Consider the following 21,214-nt stretch of genomic DNA (forward strand, 5'->3'; position numbering starts at 1 on the left):
CGGCCATGTTTACTAAGCCATGCTGGAGGGTGCTTTATGGAGATCACTGCTTAGGTAGTATAACACTCAACGCCCTCTTTGGGAGGGTCCCTGTGTGGAGCCTCCTAACCTTCATTACACTGGCTCGTCTCCCAGATCAGCGTTTCACAACGTACAGAGGGACCAGTCTCTGCTGCCGTAAACCGCTCCGGACCGAGAGACGGGAGGAGAGGTCCAAACTCACCTGTTCAGGAAGAAAACCCCTCGGATCATCTCGTACGGGTTAGACCGTGTCCTGGCGCGTCTCATCTCCTCCCCTTCCAGCTCGTCAAACGCGCTCTGCAGAGGGCAGAAAAAGATACCTGCAATTAGTAAAGCAGATATAACCCCTTCAACTCAAGCGGGGCCTGTAACACATTGCCGATCATAGAGGCCCCCGTGACAGTGAAGGCGAGAACACCCCCATTCAAATGTAATACACTGTCCTATATAAAAATGAAACCTTACAGAGGACCTCTAGGAATGAATTGATATCGTCTCCAACGTCCACCAAGATAGACCTTCCTAACAGTACGAGCGCATGTAGCGGGTGTCAGGGAAATTAGGGTAGGCAGAGTGGAGCAGGAGGTGTCATTTTCAGAGAGAACTTTAACAATATGTTGAGTTTACCTTCTCTAAACTATAGATGCTCTAGACTGGGAGCTGCCTACTCCAGCGGCCAACTCCAGCGGCCAACTCCAGTCCTCAAGGGCCACCAACAGGTCAGGTTTTAAGGATGTCCCTGCTTCAGCACAGGTGGTTCATTTAGTGGCTAAGTCAAAGACTGCACCGCCTGTGCTGCCGCAGGGATATCCTGAAAACCTGACCTGTTGGTGGCCCTTGAGGACTGGAGTTCGCCACTCCTGATGTAGACTCACACGTTATGCATTCATTTTCTAGCATAATTTAAACATTGCGGTTTCTTATTGGACGACTGTTTAAGCATCCAGCGAGCCACCTAGCAGCGAGCAGTGAGCAAACGAGTAAAAACAGATCAATCTAGCTCCGTATGATCCCAAGTTCGAATATATATATATTTATTTTGTGATGCAGTCACTGTCTCTGTTTGGGCTGGAGTGGGGCAGCTACTGTGCTTTCCAGCCTACAGGGAGTTAACCTCCCCTGGAGTAGCTAGCAGCAGCTGCAACTAATTAAACAAGTAGCACTCCGGAAGTGGCCTGCACACACTAGGAGACTGCTTTCCCCAGAGAGGGGGGGGGGGGAGAGAGAGACTCCCCAGCCAGGCACAGTACCCCTAGGCTTGCTGGACGGTAGTCGCAGAGCCTGCTGGGACTGCCTGGGATGCACACACAGGACGAAGCAAGGACGTGAGTCTGCTGTGGAAGCAGGGCTGTCCTCTCCAGGACATTGGATCCAGAATAGGACCAAGTCCCAACAACAAATAAGGACTAGATAATGTATATTTGGGATGCCTAAGGACTGCTGATATTGTTGCTAACTGAGTGGGTTATTTAAAGCTGGGAACTAGTTTAGTTGGCAGAGACAATCAGAGAGGGAGCTGATGTTTAGTCAGTCTCCTGATAGCAGTAGGCTATATTTTTATGATTTGTTTTTCCTTAAAGGGACGGTGGGCCTATTATGGTGTTATTTAACCCTGTATAAAGAAATACAGAGTTTCCGATCAGTTTCTCGAAAGCTCGCACAAATAAAAGCATTTCGTTAGCCACAGAACGGTATTGTCTAATCATTTTCGGTTATATATCTCAATATTGAAATGAAGAGATGCAACAAGTGACGTTCAAAGAGTTTACAATCAGCTAAGATGTCACACAGAGGATGTGCTGCTCCTGGGGTTTCCCACTTCAAAGGCCAGTGCTAACGGACCTCTTGCAGTGTAAGAAGTGAACAGTAAGGGAGTTGGTAGCGTAGCAGATTTAGGCATGCAGCTGGAAGCAAGCCAGGCTCACACCGCACTGACAACCGGCCTCTCCGGCCTTGGAGGACAATAGGACACAGGATGGATTCCCAGCTGCAGTTAATTAGTTCTGTTATGTGGTTATATGTCTGCCGAGATAATAGTTTGTAAACGGAGAAAAGGCAAACTTTAACACACAAGTCCCCGTGCGTCCTGCGTCAGAGCATGGAAAGTCAGTGCAGATGTGGCGAGGAGCGTCAGAGCATGGAAAGTCAGTGCAGATGTGGCGAGGAGCGTCAGAGCATGGAAAGTCAGTGCAGATGTAGCGAGGAGCGTCAGAGCATGGAAAGTCAGTGCAGATGTGGCATCCAGCGTCAGAGCATGGAAAGTCAGTGCAGATGTGGCATCCAGCGTCAGAGCATGGAAAGTCAATGCAGATGTGGCGAGGAGCGTCAGAGCATGGAAAGTCAATGCAGATGTGGCGATGAGCGTGAGAGCATGGAAAGTCAATGCAGATGTGGCGATGAAAGAAAAAAGGTGATGTATAGTAGCGCTAATGACAATAGACAATATACCCTGCTTGAAGGGTGAGCCCTAGTGGTACAAAAACGGCCCATTTTTACTGTGTTTGGACACTTTTGAGGACAAGCAGTACAAGTGCTGAGTGCTGTGGCTGAGTGCTAGAGGGGCAGAGAATCAAGGATCGCCGTTTCCTTTGGCTTCGTTGAAGATTTGCCAGGCTTTGACGCCACGTCCGGTGACGTCACTACCGGTTCCGGCACACGACGGAGACGCCATTTCCGGTTTTTGTCAGCCAGGAGACACAGAAGGATCGCACGGCTTCCAGGGCACTCTGCGGACCCTCTACACGTGGAGAACAGTCCACACCAGTTCACTGCTATTAACCATCTGCCGTCCTGTGAGTGTTACTCAGGTTTTAACCGACCGGAGTGGCGTTCCAGATTTTGTCCAACATTTTAATTAATCTAGTTATATTAAACTAACTTTTATTATTAGCTTTGCTATGTGTTTATCTGTCTTGGTGTGTCTGTCTGTCTTGTCATTAGTGCCAGCCAGTCTGTAAATCTATGTCTGTGTAATTTGTTATAGCTGTGTTGCACTAAAAATCTCTTTTTTCATTTCATGTTCCACTTCCCATGAACGAAGTCCTATCTGATCACCCAAAGACTAAGAGACTGCTGATCCTCTTGGGACTTGAGCTATTTCCACTGGATGTCCAGGATTCCACAGATGTGGCGATGAGCTTCAGAGCATGGAAAGTCAATGCAGATGTGGCGAGGAGCGTCAGAGCATGGAAAGTCAGTGCAGATGTGGCGAGGAGCGTCAGAGCATGGAAAGTCAATGCAGATGTAGCGAGGAGCGTCAGAGCATGGAAAGTCAGTGCAGATGTGGCGAGGAGCGTCAGAGCATGGAAAGTCAATGCAGATGTGGCGAGGAGCGTCGAAGCATGGAAAGTCAATGCAGATGTGGTGAGGATAAGTCGCTATGCGGTAATGGGGGACTCAAAGTGTTACCAGGCATACCCCGCATTAATGTACGCAATGGGACCGGAGCATGTATGTAAAGCGAAAATGTAAGTGAAGCACTACCTTTTCCCCCCACTTATTGATGCATGTACTGTACTGCAATCGTCATATACGTGCATAACTGATGTAAATAACACATTTGTAACAGGCTCTATAGTCTCCCCGCTTGCGCACAGCTTCGGTACAGGAGCCGGTATTGCTGTTCAGGACGTGCTGACAGGCGCATGCGCGAGCTGCCGTTTGCCTATTGGGCGATATGTCCTTACTCACGAGTGTACTTAAAGTGAGTGTCCTTAAACCGGGGTATGCCTGTACTGTTGGTAATATTCTTATTTATCAGTACCCTTATGTCCCACTGTGAGTGATGAGAATTCCCCATGGAGTGCATTGCAGGGAGGAGCAGAGGGACACAGACAAATGCGCACACCCTCCATGTAACCGGGATTTCTGACCTTGTAGTCAGACACGTGTAGATTCCCAGCAGGAGGTAAGAGAAGCTTTGTAACATTTACATTGTATGTGCGACCCGGGCATCCTTATTCCATGTCCAGCTCTCACCTTACACTCCAGGAGGCTGTGCAGCAGCTTATCTCTGCAGAACTCCGTCTCATCGTCTAGGATCAGCTTTCTCTGCAACACAACACAGGGCAGACTGTCAGGTAACGACACCACTTGCTGTGCCCCATTTCCTTATCTAATCTCAAATCGCACACGGTCACTAAGGGGTAAACTTGTATTCTGTGTTTCCTAACCCAGCACGTGGCTGCAATCAGGATGTATTTAGTGCCAGAGATACACAAGAAGGAAAGAAGGTTCCTATGCATCGCTGTACAGGTCATTTCGGATATAACCTTTGGCGCTGCCCAGTAATTTTGTAGCGAGCTGGATCAAACATCAACATTAGGGCAACCTTACTGTCTCGCAACTTCTACATTACAGCGTGAGCTGCATTATCAGCATCAGCAAAGTATTTACACCGGGGCAACGCCATGTCCTGACCAAGGTGCCTTTGAGATAAAGGGGAAAAGGACCCAAAAAGATGTACGAGGGGCTCACATTGAAAGAGGGGACAGTCTCCTTTAGGGAACAGTCTTTGTCATTCCACCTTATAATAACCTGCATACCCAAATGCCACCCCTATAAATAAGGATTGAAGCAGGACGGAAGGGCAATGGTAGAGGTGACAAGTGACAATTCAATGTCACATGTTAAAAACAGCCTGTCATAGCGCACGCACGCACGCACGCACGCACACACACACACACACACACACACACACACACACACACACACACCTTCCCTAGGTTATAATACACCGACATTACACATTCCCACACTGACATTATACAGTGATACCTTCCCCACTGTCATCCAATCAGACAGCTCGTCGGCATCAGGAATCTCCGTCGTGCATTCTGGGAACCAGTCAACTTCTTCATAAGCACTGGCCTGAAACGCAGAGTTACACTTCAGTCGTAGGGGGTTATTCGTTACGCTGTGATAGTGCCGATCAGGACACAATCACATGACACTCCCAATGACTTTGCAGCTGAATTAATAACCAGTCCCCAGAAGCCTAAATCCGTTTATTTCATATTTTGTTAGTATCTTGCTCCATGACCATCATTTAAAATGAAAATGTTTAGTGTTAGAATGAATGATGTTCCTTATCCCCAGCGCCCGAGGCAGTGTCAGGCAACACGATATATCCCCAGCGCCCGAGGCAGTGTCAGGCAACACGATATATCCCCAGCGCCCGAGGCAGTGTCAGGCAACACGATATATCCCCAGCGCCCGAGGCAGTGTCAGGCAACACGATATATCCCCAGCGCCCGAGGCAGTGTCAGGCAACACGATATATCCCCGGCGCCCAAGGCAGTGTCAGGAAACACGATGTATCCCCAGCGCCCGAGGCAGTGTCAGGCAACACGATATATCCCCAGCGCCCGAGGCAGTGTCAGGCAACACGATATATCCCCGGCGCCCAAGGCAGTGTCAGGAAACACGATGTATCCCCAGCGCCCGAGGCAGTGTCAGGCAACACGATATATCCCCGGCGCCCAAGGCAGTGTCAGGCAACACGATATATCCCCAGCGCCCGAGGCAGTGTCAGGCAGCACGATATATCCCCAGCGCCCGAGGCAGTGTCAGGCAACACGATATATCCCCGGCGCCCGAGACAGTGTCAGGCAACACGATATATCCCCAGCGCCCGAGGCAGTGTCAGGCAGCACGATGTATCCCCAGCGCCCGAGGCAGTGTCAGGCAACACGATATATCCCCAGCGCCCGAGGCAGTGTCAGGAAACACGATATATCCCCAGCGCCCGAGGCAGTGTCAGGCAACACAATATATCCCCAGCGCCCGAGGCAGTGTCAGGCAACACGATATATCCCCAGCGCCCGAGGCAGAGTCAGGCAACACGATATATCCCCGGCGCCCGAGGCAGTGTCAGGCAACACGATATATCCCCAGCGCCCGAGGCAGTGTCAGGCAACACGATATATCCCCAGCGCCCGAGGCAGTGTCAGGAAACACGATATATCCCCAGCGCCCGAGGCAGTGTCAGGCAACACGATATATCCCCAGCACCCGAGGCAGTGTCAGGCAACACGATATATCCCCAGCGCCCGAGGCAGTGTCAGGAAACACGATATATCCCCAGCGCCCGAGGCAGTGTCAGGCAACACGATATATATCCCCAGCGCCCGAGGCAGTGTCAGGCAACACGATATATCCCCAGCGCCCGAGGCAGTGTCAGGCAACACGATATATCCCCAGCGCCCGAGGCAGTGTCAGGCAACACGATATATTCCCAGCGCCCGAGGCAGTGTCAGGCAACACGATACATCCCCAGCGCCCGAGGCAGTATCATGCAACACGATATATCCCCAGCACCCGAGGCAGTGTCAGGCAACACGATATATCCCCAGCGCCCGAGGCAGTGTCAGGCAACACGATATATCCCCAGCACCCGAGACAGTGTCAGGAAACACGATATATCCCAGCGCCCGAGGCAGTGTCAGGAAACACGATATATCCCCAGCGCCCGAGGCAGTGTCGGGCAACACGATATATCCCCAGCGCCCGAGGCAGTGTCAGGCAACACAATATATCCCCAGCGCCCGAGGCAGTGTCAGGCAACACGATATATCCCCAGCGCCCGAGGCAGAGTCAGGCAACACGATATATCCCCAGCGCCCGAGGCAGAGTCAGGCAACACGATGTATCCCCAGCACCCGAGGCAGAGTCAGGCAACACGATATATCCCCAGCACCCGAGGCAGTGTCAGGCAACACGATGTATCCCAGCACCCGAGGCAGTGTCAGGCAACACGATGTATCCCCAGCGCCCGAGGCAGTGTCAGGCAACACGATATATCCCCAGCGCCCGAGGCAGTGTCAGGCAACACGATATATCCCCAGCGCCCGAGGAAGTGTCAGGCAACACGATATATCCCCAGCACCCGAGACAGTGTCAGGAAACACGATATATCCCCAGCGCCCGAGGCAGTGTCAGGCAACACGATATATCCCCAGCGCCCGAGACAGTGTCAGGAAACACGATATATCCCCAGCGCCCGAGGCAGTGTCAGGTAACACGATATATCTCCAGCGCCCGAGGCAGTGTCAGGCAACACGATATATCCCCAGCACCCGAGGCAGTGTCAGGCAACACGATATATCCCCAGCGCCCGAGGCAGTGTCAGGCAACACGATATATCCCCAGCGCCCGAGGCAGTGTCAGGCAACACGATATATCCCCAGCGCCCGAGGCAGTGTCAGGCAACACGATATATCCCCAGCGCCCGAGGCAGTGTCAGGCAACACGATATATCCCCAGCGCCCGAAGCAGTGTCAGGCAACACGATATATCCCCACCGCCTGAGGCAGTGTCAGGCAACACAATATATCCCCATCGCCCGAGGCAGTGTCAGGCAACACGATATATCCCCAGCACCCGAGGCAGTGTCAGGCAACACGATATATCCCCAGCGCCCGAGGCAGTGTCAGGCAACACGATATATCCCCAGCACCCGAGGCAGTGTCAGGCAACACGATATATCCCCAGCGCCCGAGGCAATGTCAGGCAACACGATATATCCCCAGCGCCCGAGGCAGTGTCAGGCAACACAATATATCCATATCCCCAGCACCCGAGGCAGTGTCAGGAAACACGATATATCCCCAGCGCCCGAGGCAGTGTCAGGCAACACGATATATCCCCAGCGCCCGAGGCAGTGTCAGGCAACACGATATATCCCCAGCGCCCGAGGCAGTGTCAGGAAACACGATATATCCCCAGCGCCCGAGGCAGTGTCAGGAAACACGATATATCCCCAGCGCCCGAGGCAGTGTCAGGAAACACGATATATCCCCAGCGCCCGAGGCAGTGTCAGGCAACACGATATATCCCCAGCGCCCGAGGCAGTGTCAGGCAACACGATATATCCCCAGCGCCCGAGGCAGTGTCGGGCAACACGATATATCCCCAGCGCCCGAGGCAGTGTCAGGCAACACGATATATCCCCAGCGCCCGAGGCAGTGTCAGGAAACACGATATATCCCCAGCGCCCGAGGCAGTGTCAGGCAACACGATGTATCCCCAGCGCCCGAGGCAGTGTCAGGCAACACGATATATCCCCAGCGCCCGAGGCAGTGTCAGGCAACACGATGTATCCCCAGCGCCCGAGGCAGTGTCAGGCAACACGATATATCCCCAGCGCCTGAGGCAGTGTCAGGAAACACGATATATCCCCAGCGCCCGAGGCAGTGCCAGGCAACACGATATATCCCCAGCACCCGAGGCAGTGTCAGGCAACACGATGTATCCCCAGCGCCCGAGGCAGTGTCAGGCAATATAATATATTATACGTCTCCTCGTCCCCTCCAGGTAGCTGCAAAATGCCGGCGCGCAGGTGAATACAGTCTTAGACTGGGAACGAATGATTAACAAAGGAGAGGACACATTTATAAGCGCACGGTCCCTAAGCAGCTACGGGAGCAGGGAGAAGCTCAGATCTGGCGGCCTCATGAGTATGGTGCGACTGAAATAGACACCGGGGAGAGCTCCATTTTAATCTTCCAGACACTTCATATTTTAAACGCTTACATCTGCTGAACTGAGCATCATATTTAAAAAGTAAAACAGCTTGAAAAGGGCAAGAAGAGATCTCCTAAGTAAAATACAGTAATCCGCGCAGACTGCTACTCCAATGCCAAGACCACACAGCACCAAGGATAGGAGAGTCTATGGCTAATGGGTTCTGTTTCTTACACTACAGAATACCATCGTGACCCAAGAGAAAGAGCCCATGAACAATGACCATTCTTCCTGCCAAGTGACTCAGTGACACAGCAGAGAGGCCACTGAATCGTTCTCTCCCACCCACGGGTGACACGGTGCATTAGCAGGGAGCTATGGTTCCATGAAAGATTTGCTTACTGTAGTTGATCACGTGACCTATGATGGTGATCATGGAGATCTATCCGGCACCTGATCACTATTACAGTAGCAGGGCTTGTATGGCATGGTAAGTTAGTAGCCCTTACACCTTCGCTGCACACACCACCATTACAGAGAGCCTTCCACGGGGCGGCATCCCATAAATCAGATTGTTTCATTTACGTTTCTCAATGGGTGAATTTGCCTTAAATGCCCGGATTTTCCCACCCAGCACTTACCTCCGGCGCCTGCCTCCAGTCCACGTTCAGCTCCTTCTCGAACCCTTTCAACACCAACCCCAGGCCTCTGCGGCCCTTTTGATTGGACGTCTCGATGATTTCCTTTCGCCCCTGGCCAAACTTCCCCAGACCTTCTCCCTCGCGGAAGCCCATCTTGGCCTGAAAGGGAGTGCGACAATGAATGAGACTGCAGCCTGAGAAATATAATATATAATATATACAGACATGTATAACCCTCCCGTCACTGAATAGGGAGCCCCCGCGATGCTGACGCCCTGCCATGGGTGCTCCTCAATCAAGTGTCCAAGCGGAACATCTGTACCAGGGGAGGCCAATGCCAGTCCTCAAGGGTCATCAACAGGACCGAATTAGGGATATCCCTGCTTCAGCACAGGTGGCTCAATCAGTGCTGAAGCAGGAATATCCCTAACAACTGTCCTGTTGGTGGCCCTTGAGGACTGGAGTTGTCCAACCCTGGTCTATACTGTACGAAAAAATATATCCAATCGCTCCAGTGGTCGTGGTGAAAAAAAATGAACATCGATTGGAACAGGATGGACATTCCGGTCCCACCTCGGACCTTTGTCACGAGGAGGCAAAAGGTCAGATTGGGATCAAAATGTCCATCCTGCTCAAATAACTATAACTCTGTATATATATGATTTATTTTCACCAAGACCACCCGAGGGCCGGGATATATATTTTCCGCATGGTTACTGTTGTTTACATCGCTGCATTTTACTCATCGTCTGAAGTCATCCTTGTTATTAATAAAAGGTGCACCGATAACAGAGAACGCTTTGCTAGTGTCGCCACGCTTAGGTATCGCGGGCGGGAACTCCGCTTCAGCGCACCAGCCCAACCGCTTTATATCACCTCGTTAGGAAAGAAGGGGGGTGGGGGGGAGTTTGTAATAAATATAAGGCAGGTATATGGCCTACAAGACATATTTTTACCCCAATACTAAAGCTCACGCCCCCTTTATGAGGTGGCTTGTGCGTCATTACATATGCGTATAAGATAAACAAATATGAATATGAGAACATTAATTTAATAACAGAAATGTATAAAAATAACAAAAATTAATTGAGTCAGCTAAAAACTCATTATGCAAGCTCGTAAACCGTTATTCTATACTAGCTGATATACCCGGCGTAGGCCGGGATGTCATTTTCCCGCTCCCCCTCTGTCTCCGCTCTGCTCCCCTCCCCTCCCTCTCTCTGCTCCCCCTCTCTTTCTCCCCATTCACCTCTCTCTCTGTCCCTCTTCCCCCTCTCTCTTTCTCCCCCATTCACCCTTGCATCTCGCATCACTCTCCCTTCCTGCACCTCGCATCACTCTCCCCCCCTGCACCTCGTATCACTCTCCCCCCCCTGCACCTCACAACACTCTCCCACCCCTGCACCTCACATCACTCTCCCATCACTCGCCCCCCTGCACCGCACATCACTCTCCCCCCCTGCACCTCACATCACTCCCCCCCTGCACCCCACATCACTCCCCCCCTGCACCCCACATCACTCCCCCCCTGCACCCCACATCACTCCCCCCCTGCACCCCACATCACTCCCCCCCTGCACCCCACATCACTCCCCCCCTGCACCCCACATCACTCTCCCCCCCTGCACACCACATCACTCTCCCCCCCTGCACACCACATCACTCTCCCCCCCACTAGTGTGTGAGGCTATGCGGCGGGTGGAGGGTGTGATGCGTCGGGGCGGGTGGAGGGTGTGAGGCGGCGGGGGCGGCTGGAGGGTGTGAGGCGGCGGGGCGGCTGGAGGGTGTGAGGCTATGCAGCGGGTGGAGTGTGTGAGGCTATGCGGCGGGTGGAGGGTGTGATGCGTCGGGGCAGGTGGAGGGTGAGGCGGCGGGTCGGGTGGAGGGTGTGAGGCGGCGGGCCGGGTGGAGCATGTGAGGCAGCGGTTCTCCCGCTACGGTGGGAGGGTGGAAGGCGCGTGAGGCAATGGGGCGGGTGGAGGGTGTGAGGCGCGGCGGGTGGTGAGGCGCGGCGGGTGGAGCGTGTGAGGCGCCGGGTCTCCCGCTAGGGTGGCAGGGTGGGGGGGCGCATGAGGCGGCGGTTGTCCCGCTCTTTTATGCGGCGGGTGGAGGGTGTGAGGCAATATGGAGGGAGTGAGGCGAGGCGGGTGGAGTGTGTGAGTGAGGCGGGATGGTACCTTGCGGTCCGCGGTGTGAGGCGGCTGTGAGTGTGAGGGCGTGTGTAGCCCTGCTCGTGACGTCACCCCACTCCGCAGGCCAATCAGAGCGTGAGCCGCCACCAACCAATCAGCTACCGCACAAACCCACACACAAACAATTTTTCAGTTATATAAATACAGAGCGACGGTCAAATGTACCCCTGTAAGAAATACATAAACACAGGAGACCCTGTAGAGTTGCGTGCGTGTATATATATATATATATATATATATGCAACTTTTCAGGGTCTCCTGTGTTTATGTATTTCTTACAGGGGTACATTTGACCGTGAGACCCTCGCTCTGTATTTCTACCACTTAAAATGTGAGAAGTGACTGTTATCTTTATTTCAGTTTCACAATGGCTTATCTCCTTCTCAAGGTTTGCAGCTAGCGAGATGGCTTAATATCAACAAAATGTTCTGAGCGAGAAAAAGAAAAAATATTTCTTTCAAACTTCCATTTCATGCAGCTTTCATGCAGACAGAAGACAAAATGGGTGACAGACAGAAACAAACACATCAAAATGGATGACAGACAAAAAATGGCTGCTTAGATGTGAACAAAATGGCTGCTTAGATCCTAGTGCTGTTTACTTCAGACACCCCCCCACCCCCCTTTATGTCACACTCTCAACTTTCTCAGTCTCATTGTATAGAGCCATGTTCATCAACCTTTAATCCCACAGGGTCCCCTTACTGAGAGGCTCCAATTGCTGGGGTACCCCGACATCGTGTCAATAGCCACATTGTTCTAAGCTCACATACAACTGGATAGAAACTGAAAAGAAGTATCTAATTACCGTCGCATGTTATCACTGACTGCATTGTTCTGAGATAATTACAGTGTTCCTGTTATTAGAAATGTATCGCACACGCTTTCATCAGCAACAAACTCAGAAAACATTGCAGCATTTGGGCGGGTGCACTAAAATCCCACGTCTGGTTTTCCCACAGGGCACCCTCAGCAATCCTGCACGCCTCCTTTTATTATAGGATGGAAGCCGGGGGTCTCCAGAGTGGGACCGCATTGCTTGCAGCTCCGAGGACCCAAAGCTTCCCGAGACACTTCCATCCATAGGGGGTGCCGGCAGCTGCTCTGGCGGGGCTGTGTGGGACTTCAATGTCCCGCATCACACGGGCCAATAGAAAGCCGTTACGTCACCCCTTGCGGCTTCCTATTGGCCCACGTACCGGCACATATAAACCCGAGCAGGAGATACCGGCCTCTCTTACAGAAAGCAGGGGGTCCCCGGAGCTGACATTAACACCGTTCATCTCTGGAGACCCCCTGCTTCAATCAGATTTTAAAAAAACACATGTTCTGCTGCTTTACGTTTAGTCTGAGGCACCCCTGGGTGACAGGGCACCGCGGCATAGAGTCAAACATCCCGTCACTGTCACATAGGTGCCACATCGGAAAAGGAAGTTTTAGTGCAACAAAGTGTTTATTTTAATGGGGGGTTTTCAATCTTAGATCTTTTTGAATGTGTAACATTGAATTTGTTTGTAGCGTGACTGAATTGTGGCTTGTAAACAGGCTACATGGTTCCCGGAACTAAAGAATAAAATACGGTGCCTCGTACCTAACCAAAAACAACACGGGTGTCTCACGTATTTCAACACTGCACCAACCACCCACATTTATCCCCTGAACAGGACACCTCCATTGGTTCACGTTGGCTGTAAAAGGAACGTCAAAGTAGGATGGAAAACACAGTATCCCGGACACACTCGTACTGCAAATGTCCAACCGGAGACCTTCACGCCATCAAATAGTTACCATGAGCTTCTGGGAGACGCTGTTATACATGGCGAAGCGAGAGGACGACTCCTCCGCGACGGGGTCTTTACCCAGAGACCCAAACACGGGTCTCTTCTCCTCACTCTCACTGTCGGACCCCGTGCCGCTCGTGGAAGACTCTGCAGAAGGAGGGAAAGGTTAAGTCATGTGAGGACAACACTAGGTAATAATGCCACGGTCTGAATCCTCCATGGGAATGCCGGCATGTTAATAATGTCCGCTAAGGTCAGACGTCCACATCATAATGCTCGCCAGCGGTTTCAAACTAGATTAAACAAAACTTGTAGATAACCAGGAGTGCTACTTTAAACCCCAAAAGAAAAGTGGACAGGGGGACGTAAAGGCTTGTTCTAAAAGAACCGGAGCAGTTTTACAATGCCAGAGAGGCCAGGCGCTCTCTGCTAAGGAGCCAGCACGAGCAAACACTCAGCCACTGAAATGCTAAACATGTCATCACTTAAACAGCAGTCCCTCCACTGTGACCATGTCACCATTACACCCCTATGTTGGGGAGAGAATAGAGTTCTCCCACATCAGGAGCGGCCAACTCCAGTCCTCAAGGGCCACCAACAGGTCGTTTTCAGGACATCCCTGCTTCAGCACAGACTGAGCCACCTGTGCTGAAGCAGGGATATCTTGAAAAGCCTGACCTGCCGGTGGCCCTTGAGACCTGGAGTTGGCCGCCCGTCCCACATAGATGGGCGATTGCTAAAATACACTTATGGGGGAGAACATTTTGTGGGTGTAGTTTGCACCCCAGTGGTAGCAGTGAGTGAGGTTACTGGCATGCAAGGTAACGGGGCACTTAATGCGCTGATAGCAGCTTTCCACGCTTTTAAGAATTGCAGAAAGTTCGTACAGTTCCCTAGACTGCGCCGAACCGTCACAGAGAGTGGGGTTTTATGGCTTAACTCGGTTATCTCTTTATACAACACATAACATGTATACTGTATTTCAATACAATATCCCAGAAAAGAATGAGAGGGGCTGGAGCAGTAAAAACTCCTGCTGTGCGTTACTGGATTGTTATTTTGGGACCCGCAGAGGGGTTTGAGTACAGGATAAGACAAACTATCTAACGAAGAACCAGGGATATCAGAACACAATGCAAGTGATAGAGAGGTGTCGGCGCTCACCTTGTGTGCCATGGTTGCTGTATTGTGTTTCATCATCTGACGTTGAGCTCAGGTTCAGGCCCAACTCTTCAATCCGTTTCTTCTGCTTGTTCTGAGCGCTGTTCTGGAGGTCCGGTTCAGCTCTCCTCTTCATCTTCACTGCTGAAAAAAAAGGAGACTCCTCTGAAAGGGACCATTGGGCCCGTTTGTGTGCGAGAGTGAATATGTATGTATATACATATAACCAGTGTTCGACAAATCCATTAAAATACAGGCCCGTGGCGACTGGATTTGACCCCGTGGCGACCTCCTCATGGCCGACACAAAGCAGGGCGGGATTGGGAGCGGGACTAGGTGGCGAGTAGATTTTTTGTTTTGGCGAGTAGATTTTTGGGTGATTTGTCAACCACTGCATATAACAACAACACAAAAGAAAGGGAGCAAACGCGTATACCAAGGAATAACAACATTTATTAATTGACTTAAAAACAGGGGAGAAAGTATAAAAAAATGGAGGGGGACTCCTGACTAAGTCCTGAAGAGACAAGAGGAATGATGCGCTAAAGGACACGAAATAATGCCTATAAAGTGTGTCACTCTAAGAGAGAATCACAAAACAATGACTGAAGTCTGTGATACAAATGACTGCTAACCCTGGTAGTGGTTAGCAAGCTAACGCTCCCACACCCAGAAGAAGACCCCCGGATTGGGAGCGTGGCTGGGGGACCCCTCTCTTATCCTCTGCTATTAGGGATTATTCATGTACGATATGGACTTTTACCATTCTATTGCACCTTCTTCATCATCATGATCAGCGATTTGTATAGCAGCATGTTATGCTGATCTCTTCTGTGTGTCTGCAATGTATCTTCTGTGATTGTGTATACTCTGAATCTCTGGCCAATGTACACGTATGCCCTGGCTACATTTTATTAGTATGCTTACTTTATATGTGGCTTGATAACCACTACCAGGTTTAGCAGTCATTTGTATCACAGACTTCAGTCATTGTTTTGTGATTCTCTCTTAGAGTGACACACTTTATAGGCATTATTTTGTGTCCTTTAGCGCATCCTTCCCCTTGTCCCTTGAGGACTTAGTCAGGAGCCCCCCTCCATTTTTTATACTTTCTCCCCTGTTTTTAAGTCAATTAATAAACTTTGTAATAAAGTTTATACCTTGGTATACCCGTGTGCTCCCATGGGGATTCTTTTGTGGTGTTGTTCTAAGATTCCCTTCCCTGAAGCACCGCTGGCTTCTAATTACGATAGAATCTATGCCAGCTTTTAGGTATCTTAATACTTTGGCGTGCATGCAGTATTCTGTGGGTTTGGAGATATATATATATATATACACACACACACACACACACACACACACGCGCCCCCTCCAAACTGGACTATGGCAAGTCACTTTATCCTTGGCTCACCAAACAACTAGATCAGTCGTTTGTAGGCAATGCAGAATACCACAGCTACAACTATTAGAAACATGCACAAACACAACCACATCAGGGGAACCCGAGTGAACTTCACTGGCTACCAATCAGACAGGGAATGGAGTTCCAAGTCCTCTATACAATCTATGGCCTCGGCCCCAGTGTGTACTGCTGCGCTCGCTACGGAGTGCGCTACAGGAACAAGATTTTCTGCTGACAAGATTTTTGTGTTTCCTTGTGGCGACGGAGCGCTGGCCGCGTTACGGCGGCGGTTCAGCCAATGAGGGCGATCCAGCCGCGTGACATCGAGGCGAAACAGGGATATCCTGACAACCTGTTGGTGACCCTTGAGGACTGCAGTTGCCCACTTCTGTCTTTGGGGGTCTCATCTCACCTTCTTAGTAACGCATCCTTGAATTATCCACCTGAAACAAGATGTCTTTTTAGCACCCCACCCCCATCTCTCGTCTGCCGCCTCTCTAGCAGAGATCGTTAACTAGCTTCGTACAGGAACCAAATAATGCCGAACTACAGTATGAAGTACCAGGCAATGCTCTGGTTTTTGGGATTATTACTTGGTTAATGCCAGAAACTAATCTTTACAAGAACATTGCTTCATATTTCTGAAGTCAGATCTCCAGTTAATACTGCAGACCAAGCAATATCCTACATTTTGTTTTGGTGTTTTTTAATAAATTAGTTCTGTACTATGAGAAAATACTAGTAGCATTTTTTTAAAACAACTCTAAATTACATTTTTAATGTATTATAATGTAACAAGCATTTTTTTGCTTCTATAGCAACCATTTACAAAGTCACATCCCCATCCTCTTCTGAGACAGGCTCTGGCACACCCCTTTATGAGCCCTGCCCTCTCTCTAGCAGTGCACCAATTGTATCTAGTGACTGCCTGGTCACATGATCTTCACCACAGAACTTTGCATCTTTGGTCCTCTTCTGCTGCACTGACTGACATTTAGTGAACCCCCGAGCCGAATCTTCGCGAGCGATCACTGGAGAATGGATCGATCGGCAACTTAGCTAATTACTTATTGTGTGGATTGTATTGATGCACAAATTAAAAAAAAAAACGGAAGCTTGGACTGCTGCTTTAATGTCTACGGGCTCGAGCTGTAATGTGCCGAAACATTCAGTATTTCACCCAATAAAGGTTCTTATTTATCATGCATGATTTATTTATTATTTTGTTACAGTGAACATTTAAGGCAAAATAGCCAATAAGCTGCACAGCTCACAATTTCATGTTTATGGTACAGGCACATCTCATACTTGGAGACCTAAGGCCTGTAATATTGTGCGTGCGTCAATTAGAATTGGCTGTGTTAGCCAGACGTTTCTATACTAGGGGCGCATGGCCGTGAGCGGTGGCACGTCTGACCAGGGAAATTACAATAAAATTGTATTTTCGCGCTGCTGCCACGCCGCGAACCAATCACAGTGTGGCCTAACAACTAAACGCGCACATCACGCGCACCGCCGGGCGTGCACACCAGCGCCTATTATATAACAAGCCTAAGAAGCGATAGGCTATACATTAAACGGGCAGCTTTAGCAATAGCAGGAGCACAGCAAGAAAGAATGAAATAGAAAAAGTCAATGTTTTTTCCCCTTACAAATGAACAAAAGAAATGGAACCGGTTATATGATAGAAGGCCAACGTCTTTCATTCCTGAATGTTTCCTCCCTCCAGCTTCACTGACCATGTTAGCAATGTTTCAGGTTACAAAATATGGCTGCACTATTCCTATCTGTATACATTTACTATACCAAGACAAATTTCCCTAGCCAATTCCAATCTGGCTTTCGCCCCAAACACTCCACGGTAACTACCCTGCTAACAGTTTGCAATGAAATCCAGAGTGGAAGGGAACTGGGACAACTCACTGGTGCAGTATTCCTAGATTTAGCAAAGGTTTTTGACACAGTTGATCATGTTATCCTGCTTAACAAACTCCAGAGCTCTGGAATAGGGAAACATGCTTTAAACTGGTTTCATTCCTACCTATCAGGTAGATCCCAACATGTGTCCGTCTCTGGCTCTAACTCTAACCCCCTGGATATCACCTGTGGTGTCCCGCAAGGCTCTGATCAGGGACCCTACTCTTCTCAGTGTTCATCAATGATCTTCCCACAGCTTGTAAGGAAGCCTCAATACACATGTATGCGGATGACACAATCTTATATGCACACAGCCCTAGCCTCTCCGACCTTGAACACATACTTCAGTCTGACTTTTTGAGACTCGAAAATCGGATTTCCCAAAACAAACTGTTTCTAAACACTGACAAGACTGTAACAATGGTATTTGGGACCAAGGCTACATTTCTAAAGCTTCCAATGAAGGCTCTCCAAATCAGAACTAACTCTAATACTATCCTAGCCCCTGTTACTAGTTACTAGCTGCCTCACAGTTTAACCTGGTCTGTAACTGTTACATCCGCCTATAATATATATTATCTCTAACTGTGCATGCAATGTCTTGTATATAAAGTATAACCCTTTTCACTCATTGTAACTATGTATTTATTTGTAACCATGTATTTGTCATTATAACTCTATGCCCAGGACATGCTTGAAAACGAGAGGAAGAGTTTTACTTCCTGGTAAAACATTTTATAAATAAATAAATACATTTGATATTTCATTTACAGTCAACAACATGGGGTCAGTTATATGCTTTGGTGAGAATTAGAGTAAGGCCCCGTTTATAGTGGCGGTGTGCGTGCGACGCCAAAACAAATTAATGTTGTCCAAAGAGCATGCAGATAGTCCGGGTGACCAACGTGTCCAAGCGTGCAAATCTTGAACAGACATCCTAAATTGTTCTTGCCGCGTCACGTGAGTGGTTCAGCCAATGAGGGCGAACTGCTCACATGATGTCATGGCCACGCCTCTGCGTCGCCTCCAGTGCAGGTTTTGCGCGCGAGTGAAGTCACGCATGCGCGCACTGACACCGCAACTATAAACGAGGCCTGAAGGTGGACACTGTTACCACCAAATAACTGTGGCTGGCTTCATTTTAACACCAGGATAAAGGGGGCAGGTGGCTCAATCAGTTTCAATCAATCAGTTTCTCAAAGTGACCGGATCAGAAAATAAATTAGGAATACATTTATACACTTATAAACACTTGCAAAATGTTGAAGCATAATCATTTTTAACATCCATACTACATAGATTTACATGACCTCACAAGGAAGTTTGTGTAAACAAAACCGTACTTAAGCTGCAACTACAATGACACTAGAAGAAGCAGACAGCCCAAAGGCCAAATTAAGGACCTTTGCGGGACGCCAGATGAAGAGCCCTGATTTAAAAGACTAAAGCAACAAAAACAGTTAGATTAGTCTTCAAACACTCACAGCTTGTAGGTTATTAAGTTGGAGCCAGTGCAATCAGGAGCTCAGTAATTATTATCAGCCCAAAAATACAGCAGCAATGGCCCAGTGACTTACACTCTGCCCTCGGCTCAGAAAGTAGTCTAATTCCCACAACCTGTGAATCAGGATTGGGCCCTGGAGACGCTTATATTTCCCTTCTCTTCAGGATATCAGCAACATCCTCAGTGGAAGGTAGACTTGGGGACTTTGCAGACCTCACACTGCAGGGGAGAGAAGGCAGAGTCGACATCTTGACGAGATGCACTTAACGATGAAACGAACGAAGCTCAGAGCTTTGCTCACATGGAGAAGAAAGCTTATCAGTATATTGGACTGGAACCTACATATTGTTGAAGGAAGACAACGTTCTCACTCTCAGCAGAATTGGTTATTGCAAACAAATCCTCTTATGGGACAAGAGGGGTCATTAAGTTCTCTGCATGGGTGAAGTTAATACCTTGAAAGTTATGGTATTTAACATACGCCTATAACATATATTATCTCCTACTGTGCATGCAATGTCTTGTATATAATGTATAATCCTGTTATTTAATGTTACTATGTATTTGTCATCATAATTCTGTGCCAGGACATACTTGAAAACGAGAGGTAACTTTCCATGTATTACTTCCTGCTAACACATTTTATAAATAAATGTAAGCTAATTGGAGCAATTAACAGGTGTAAGAATAAAACACAGTAAGATTAACAGTGTAATGAATAACCTGGTGATGATGTACTAAAACCAAAAAAGGTAGTGAAACACTTTAATAGAAATGGAGGATATGGACGATAGTTAGTTACATTAAATAAAGTGTTATGTAGATAAAATGGAAGGCAAAAGTCACTGTATTAATTACAGAATCATGCTGGAATAAAGTTTGTTATTATATATAAATCTGGTGCTTTTTTTGAACTAATAATTCAAGCGACTTTAATACATTGCTCATGTTCTCTATGCAGACTTACAAGGCAACTATCACATTGGTAAGTTTGATGTGTACTGCCTTCACCTCTCTGTAGTCTGCGGTAAGACTACATTCATAGCACAGAGCATTTAGTCACAAAAGAGCATTTAGTCACAAAAAGAGTGTTACTGTTACATTTCACCCATGTTCATGCAGCCGACTCTATAACCTTGGCAACACCAATTTCTGGTGACGGAGTCTACATGGCATCTCCCAAAATGAAAGGGAATCAAATGAAAAACGATATTCCCAATAACAAACGAGTGAGGCGAAGGCTCAAGGAAATCACGTTATCTGCCCAAGATGTCCCCCAGCCCATGCAAGGGGGAGAGCTCACATGTCAAGTGCAGACATCGTGGGATTCAGTGTGAAGATAGCGGTGGGATTCAGTGTGAAGATAGCGGTGGGATTCAGTGTGAAGATAGCGGTGGGATTCAGTGTGAAGATAGCGGTGGGATTCAATGAAATGCTGCCATGAATACCTTCCTGTTTCTGTAAGGCCAAGTACAGTGCCACACTGAGTGATATGAGGGGTGATGGGGGGGGGGAGGGAGCGGTCTCTCATGGGTGCTGGGTACATTATAGGCAGAGCAGCTTATACACAGGTAGTCAGTAGAGAATAAATGAGTAGGTAACACGATAAAGATGGTGTATAATGTAGAATGACATGTATCACTATGCTGCTCTCAGGATACACGTCCTGTGGCACAAGTAAGGGGTTCTGCACTGGGAATGTATATAGGGAGGGACGGAGGGGGGTGTATATATTCTATACTGGGAAAGTATATAGGGATGGAGGGACGGAGGGGTGTGTATATATTCTATACTGGGAATGTATATACGGAGGGGGGGTGTATATATTCTATACTGGGAATGTATAAAGGGAGGGACAGAGGGGGATGTATATATTCTATACTGGGAAAGAATATAGGGAGGGACGGAGGGGGTGTATATATTCTATACTGGGAAAGTATATAGGGATGGAGGGAGGGACGGAGGGGTGTGTATATATTCTATACTGGGAATGTATATACGGAGGGGGGTGTATATATTCTATACTGGGAATGTAAAAAGGGAGGGACAGAGGGGGGATGTATATATTCTATACTGGGAAAGAATATAGGGAGGGACGGAGGGGGTGTATATATTCTATACTGGGAATGTAT

General features: G+C 48.8%; 2 protein-coding genes across 7 annotated transcripts in view; one reads left to right on the forward strand and one right to left on the reverse strand.

Annotated features, from left to right (window-relative positions):
- Positions 1-21,214, reverse strand: part of CMTR1 (cap methyltransferase 1) — a 74,369-nt gene that overhangs the window by 52,882 nt on the left and 273 nt on the right. For 2 of the 6 annotated variants that reach the window (XM_075598790.1, XM_075598791.1), the window contains exons 2-8: positions 19,156-19,301; positions 14,263-14,400; positions 13,106-13,245; positions 9,126-9,284; positions 4,798-4,890; positions 4,000-4,071; positions 224-318 (exon numbers count right to left, since the gene is read on the reverse strand). In XM_075598790.1, the coding sequence (XP_075454905.1) occupies positions 224-318; positions 4,000-4,071; positions 4,798-4,890; positions 9,126-9,284; positions 13,106-13,245; positions 14,263-14,395 (692 nt within the window). In that variant the 5' untranslated portion in view covers positions 14,396-14,400; positions 19,156-19,301. Of the gene's footprint in view, positions 1-223; positions 319-3,999; positions 4,072-4,797; positions 4,891-9,125; positions 9,285-13,105; positions 13,246-14,262; positions 14,404-16,073; positions 16,105-19,155; positions 19,302-21,214 lie in introns of all 6 variants that reach the window. The other 4 variants (XM_075598795.1, XM_075598792.1, XM_075598793.1 and 1 more) reach the window with 4 other exon arrangements.
- RNF8 (ring finger protein 8) overlaps positions 20,386-21,214 on the forward strand; it is a 77,431-nt gene continuing 76,602 nt past the window's right edge. The window contains exon 1 of the mRNA XM_075595110.1: positions 20,386-20,499. Coding sequence (XP_075451225.1) covers positions 20,386-20,499 — 114 coding nt within the window. The remainder of the gene's footprint in view (positions 20,500-21,214) is intronic.

Source organism: Ascaphus truei, chromosome 4, assembly GCF_040206685.1.
Source record: "Ascaphus truei isolate aAscTru1 chromosome 4, aAscTru1.hap1, whole genome shotgun sequence".
In the NCBI taxonomy this organism is placed as follows: Eukaryota; Metazoa; Chordata; class Amphibia; order Anura; family Ascaphidae; genus Ascaphus; species Ascaphus truei.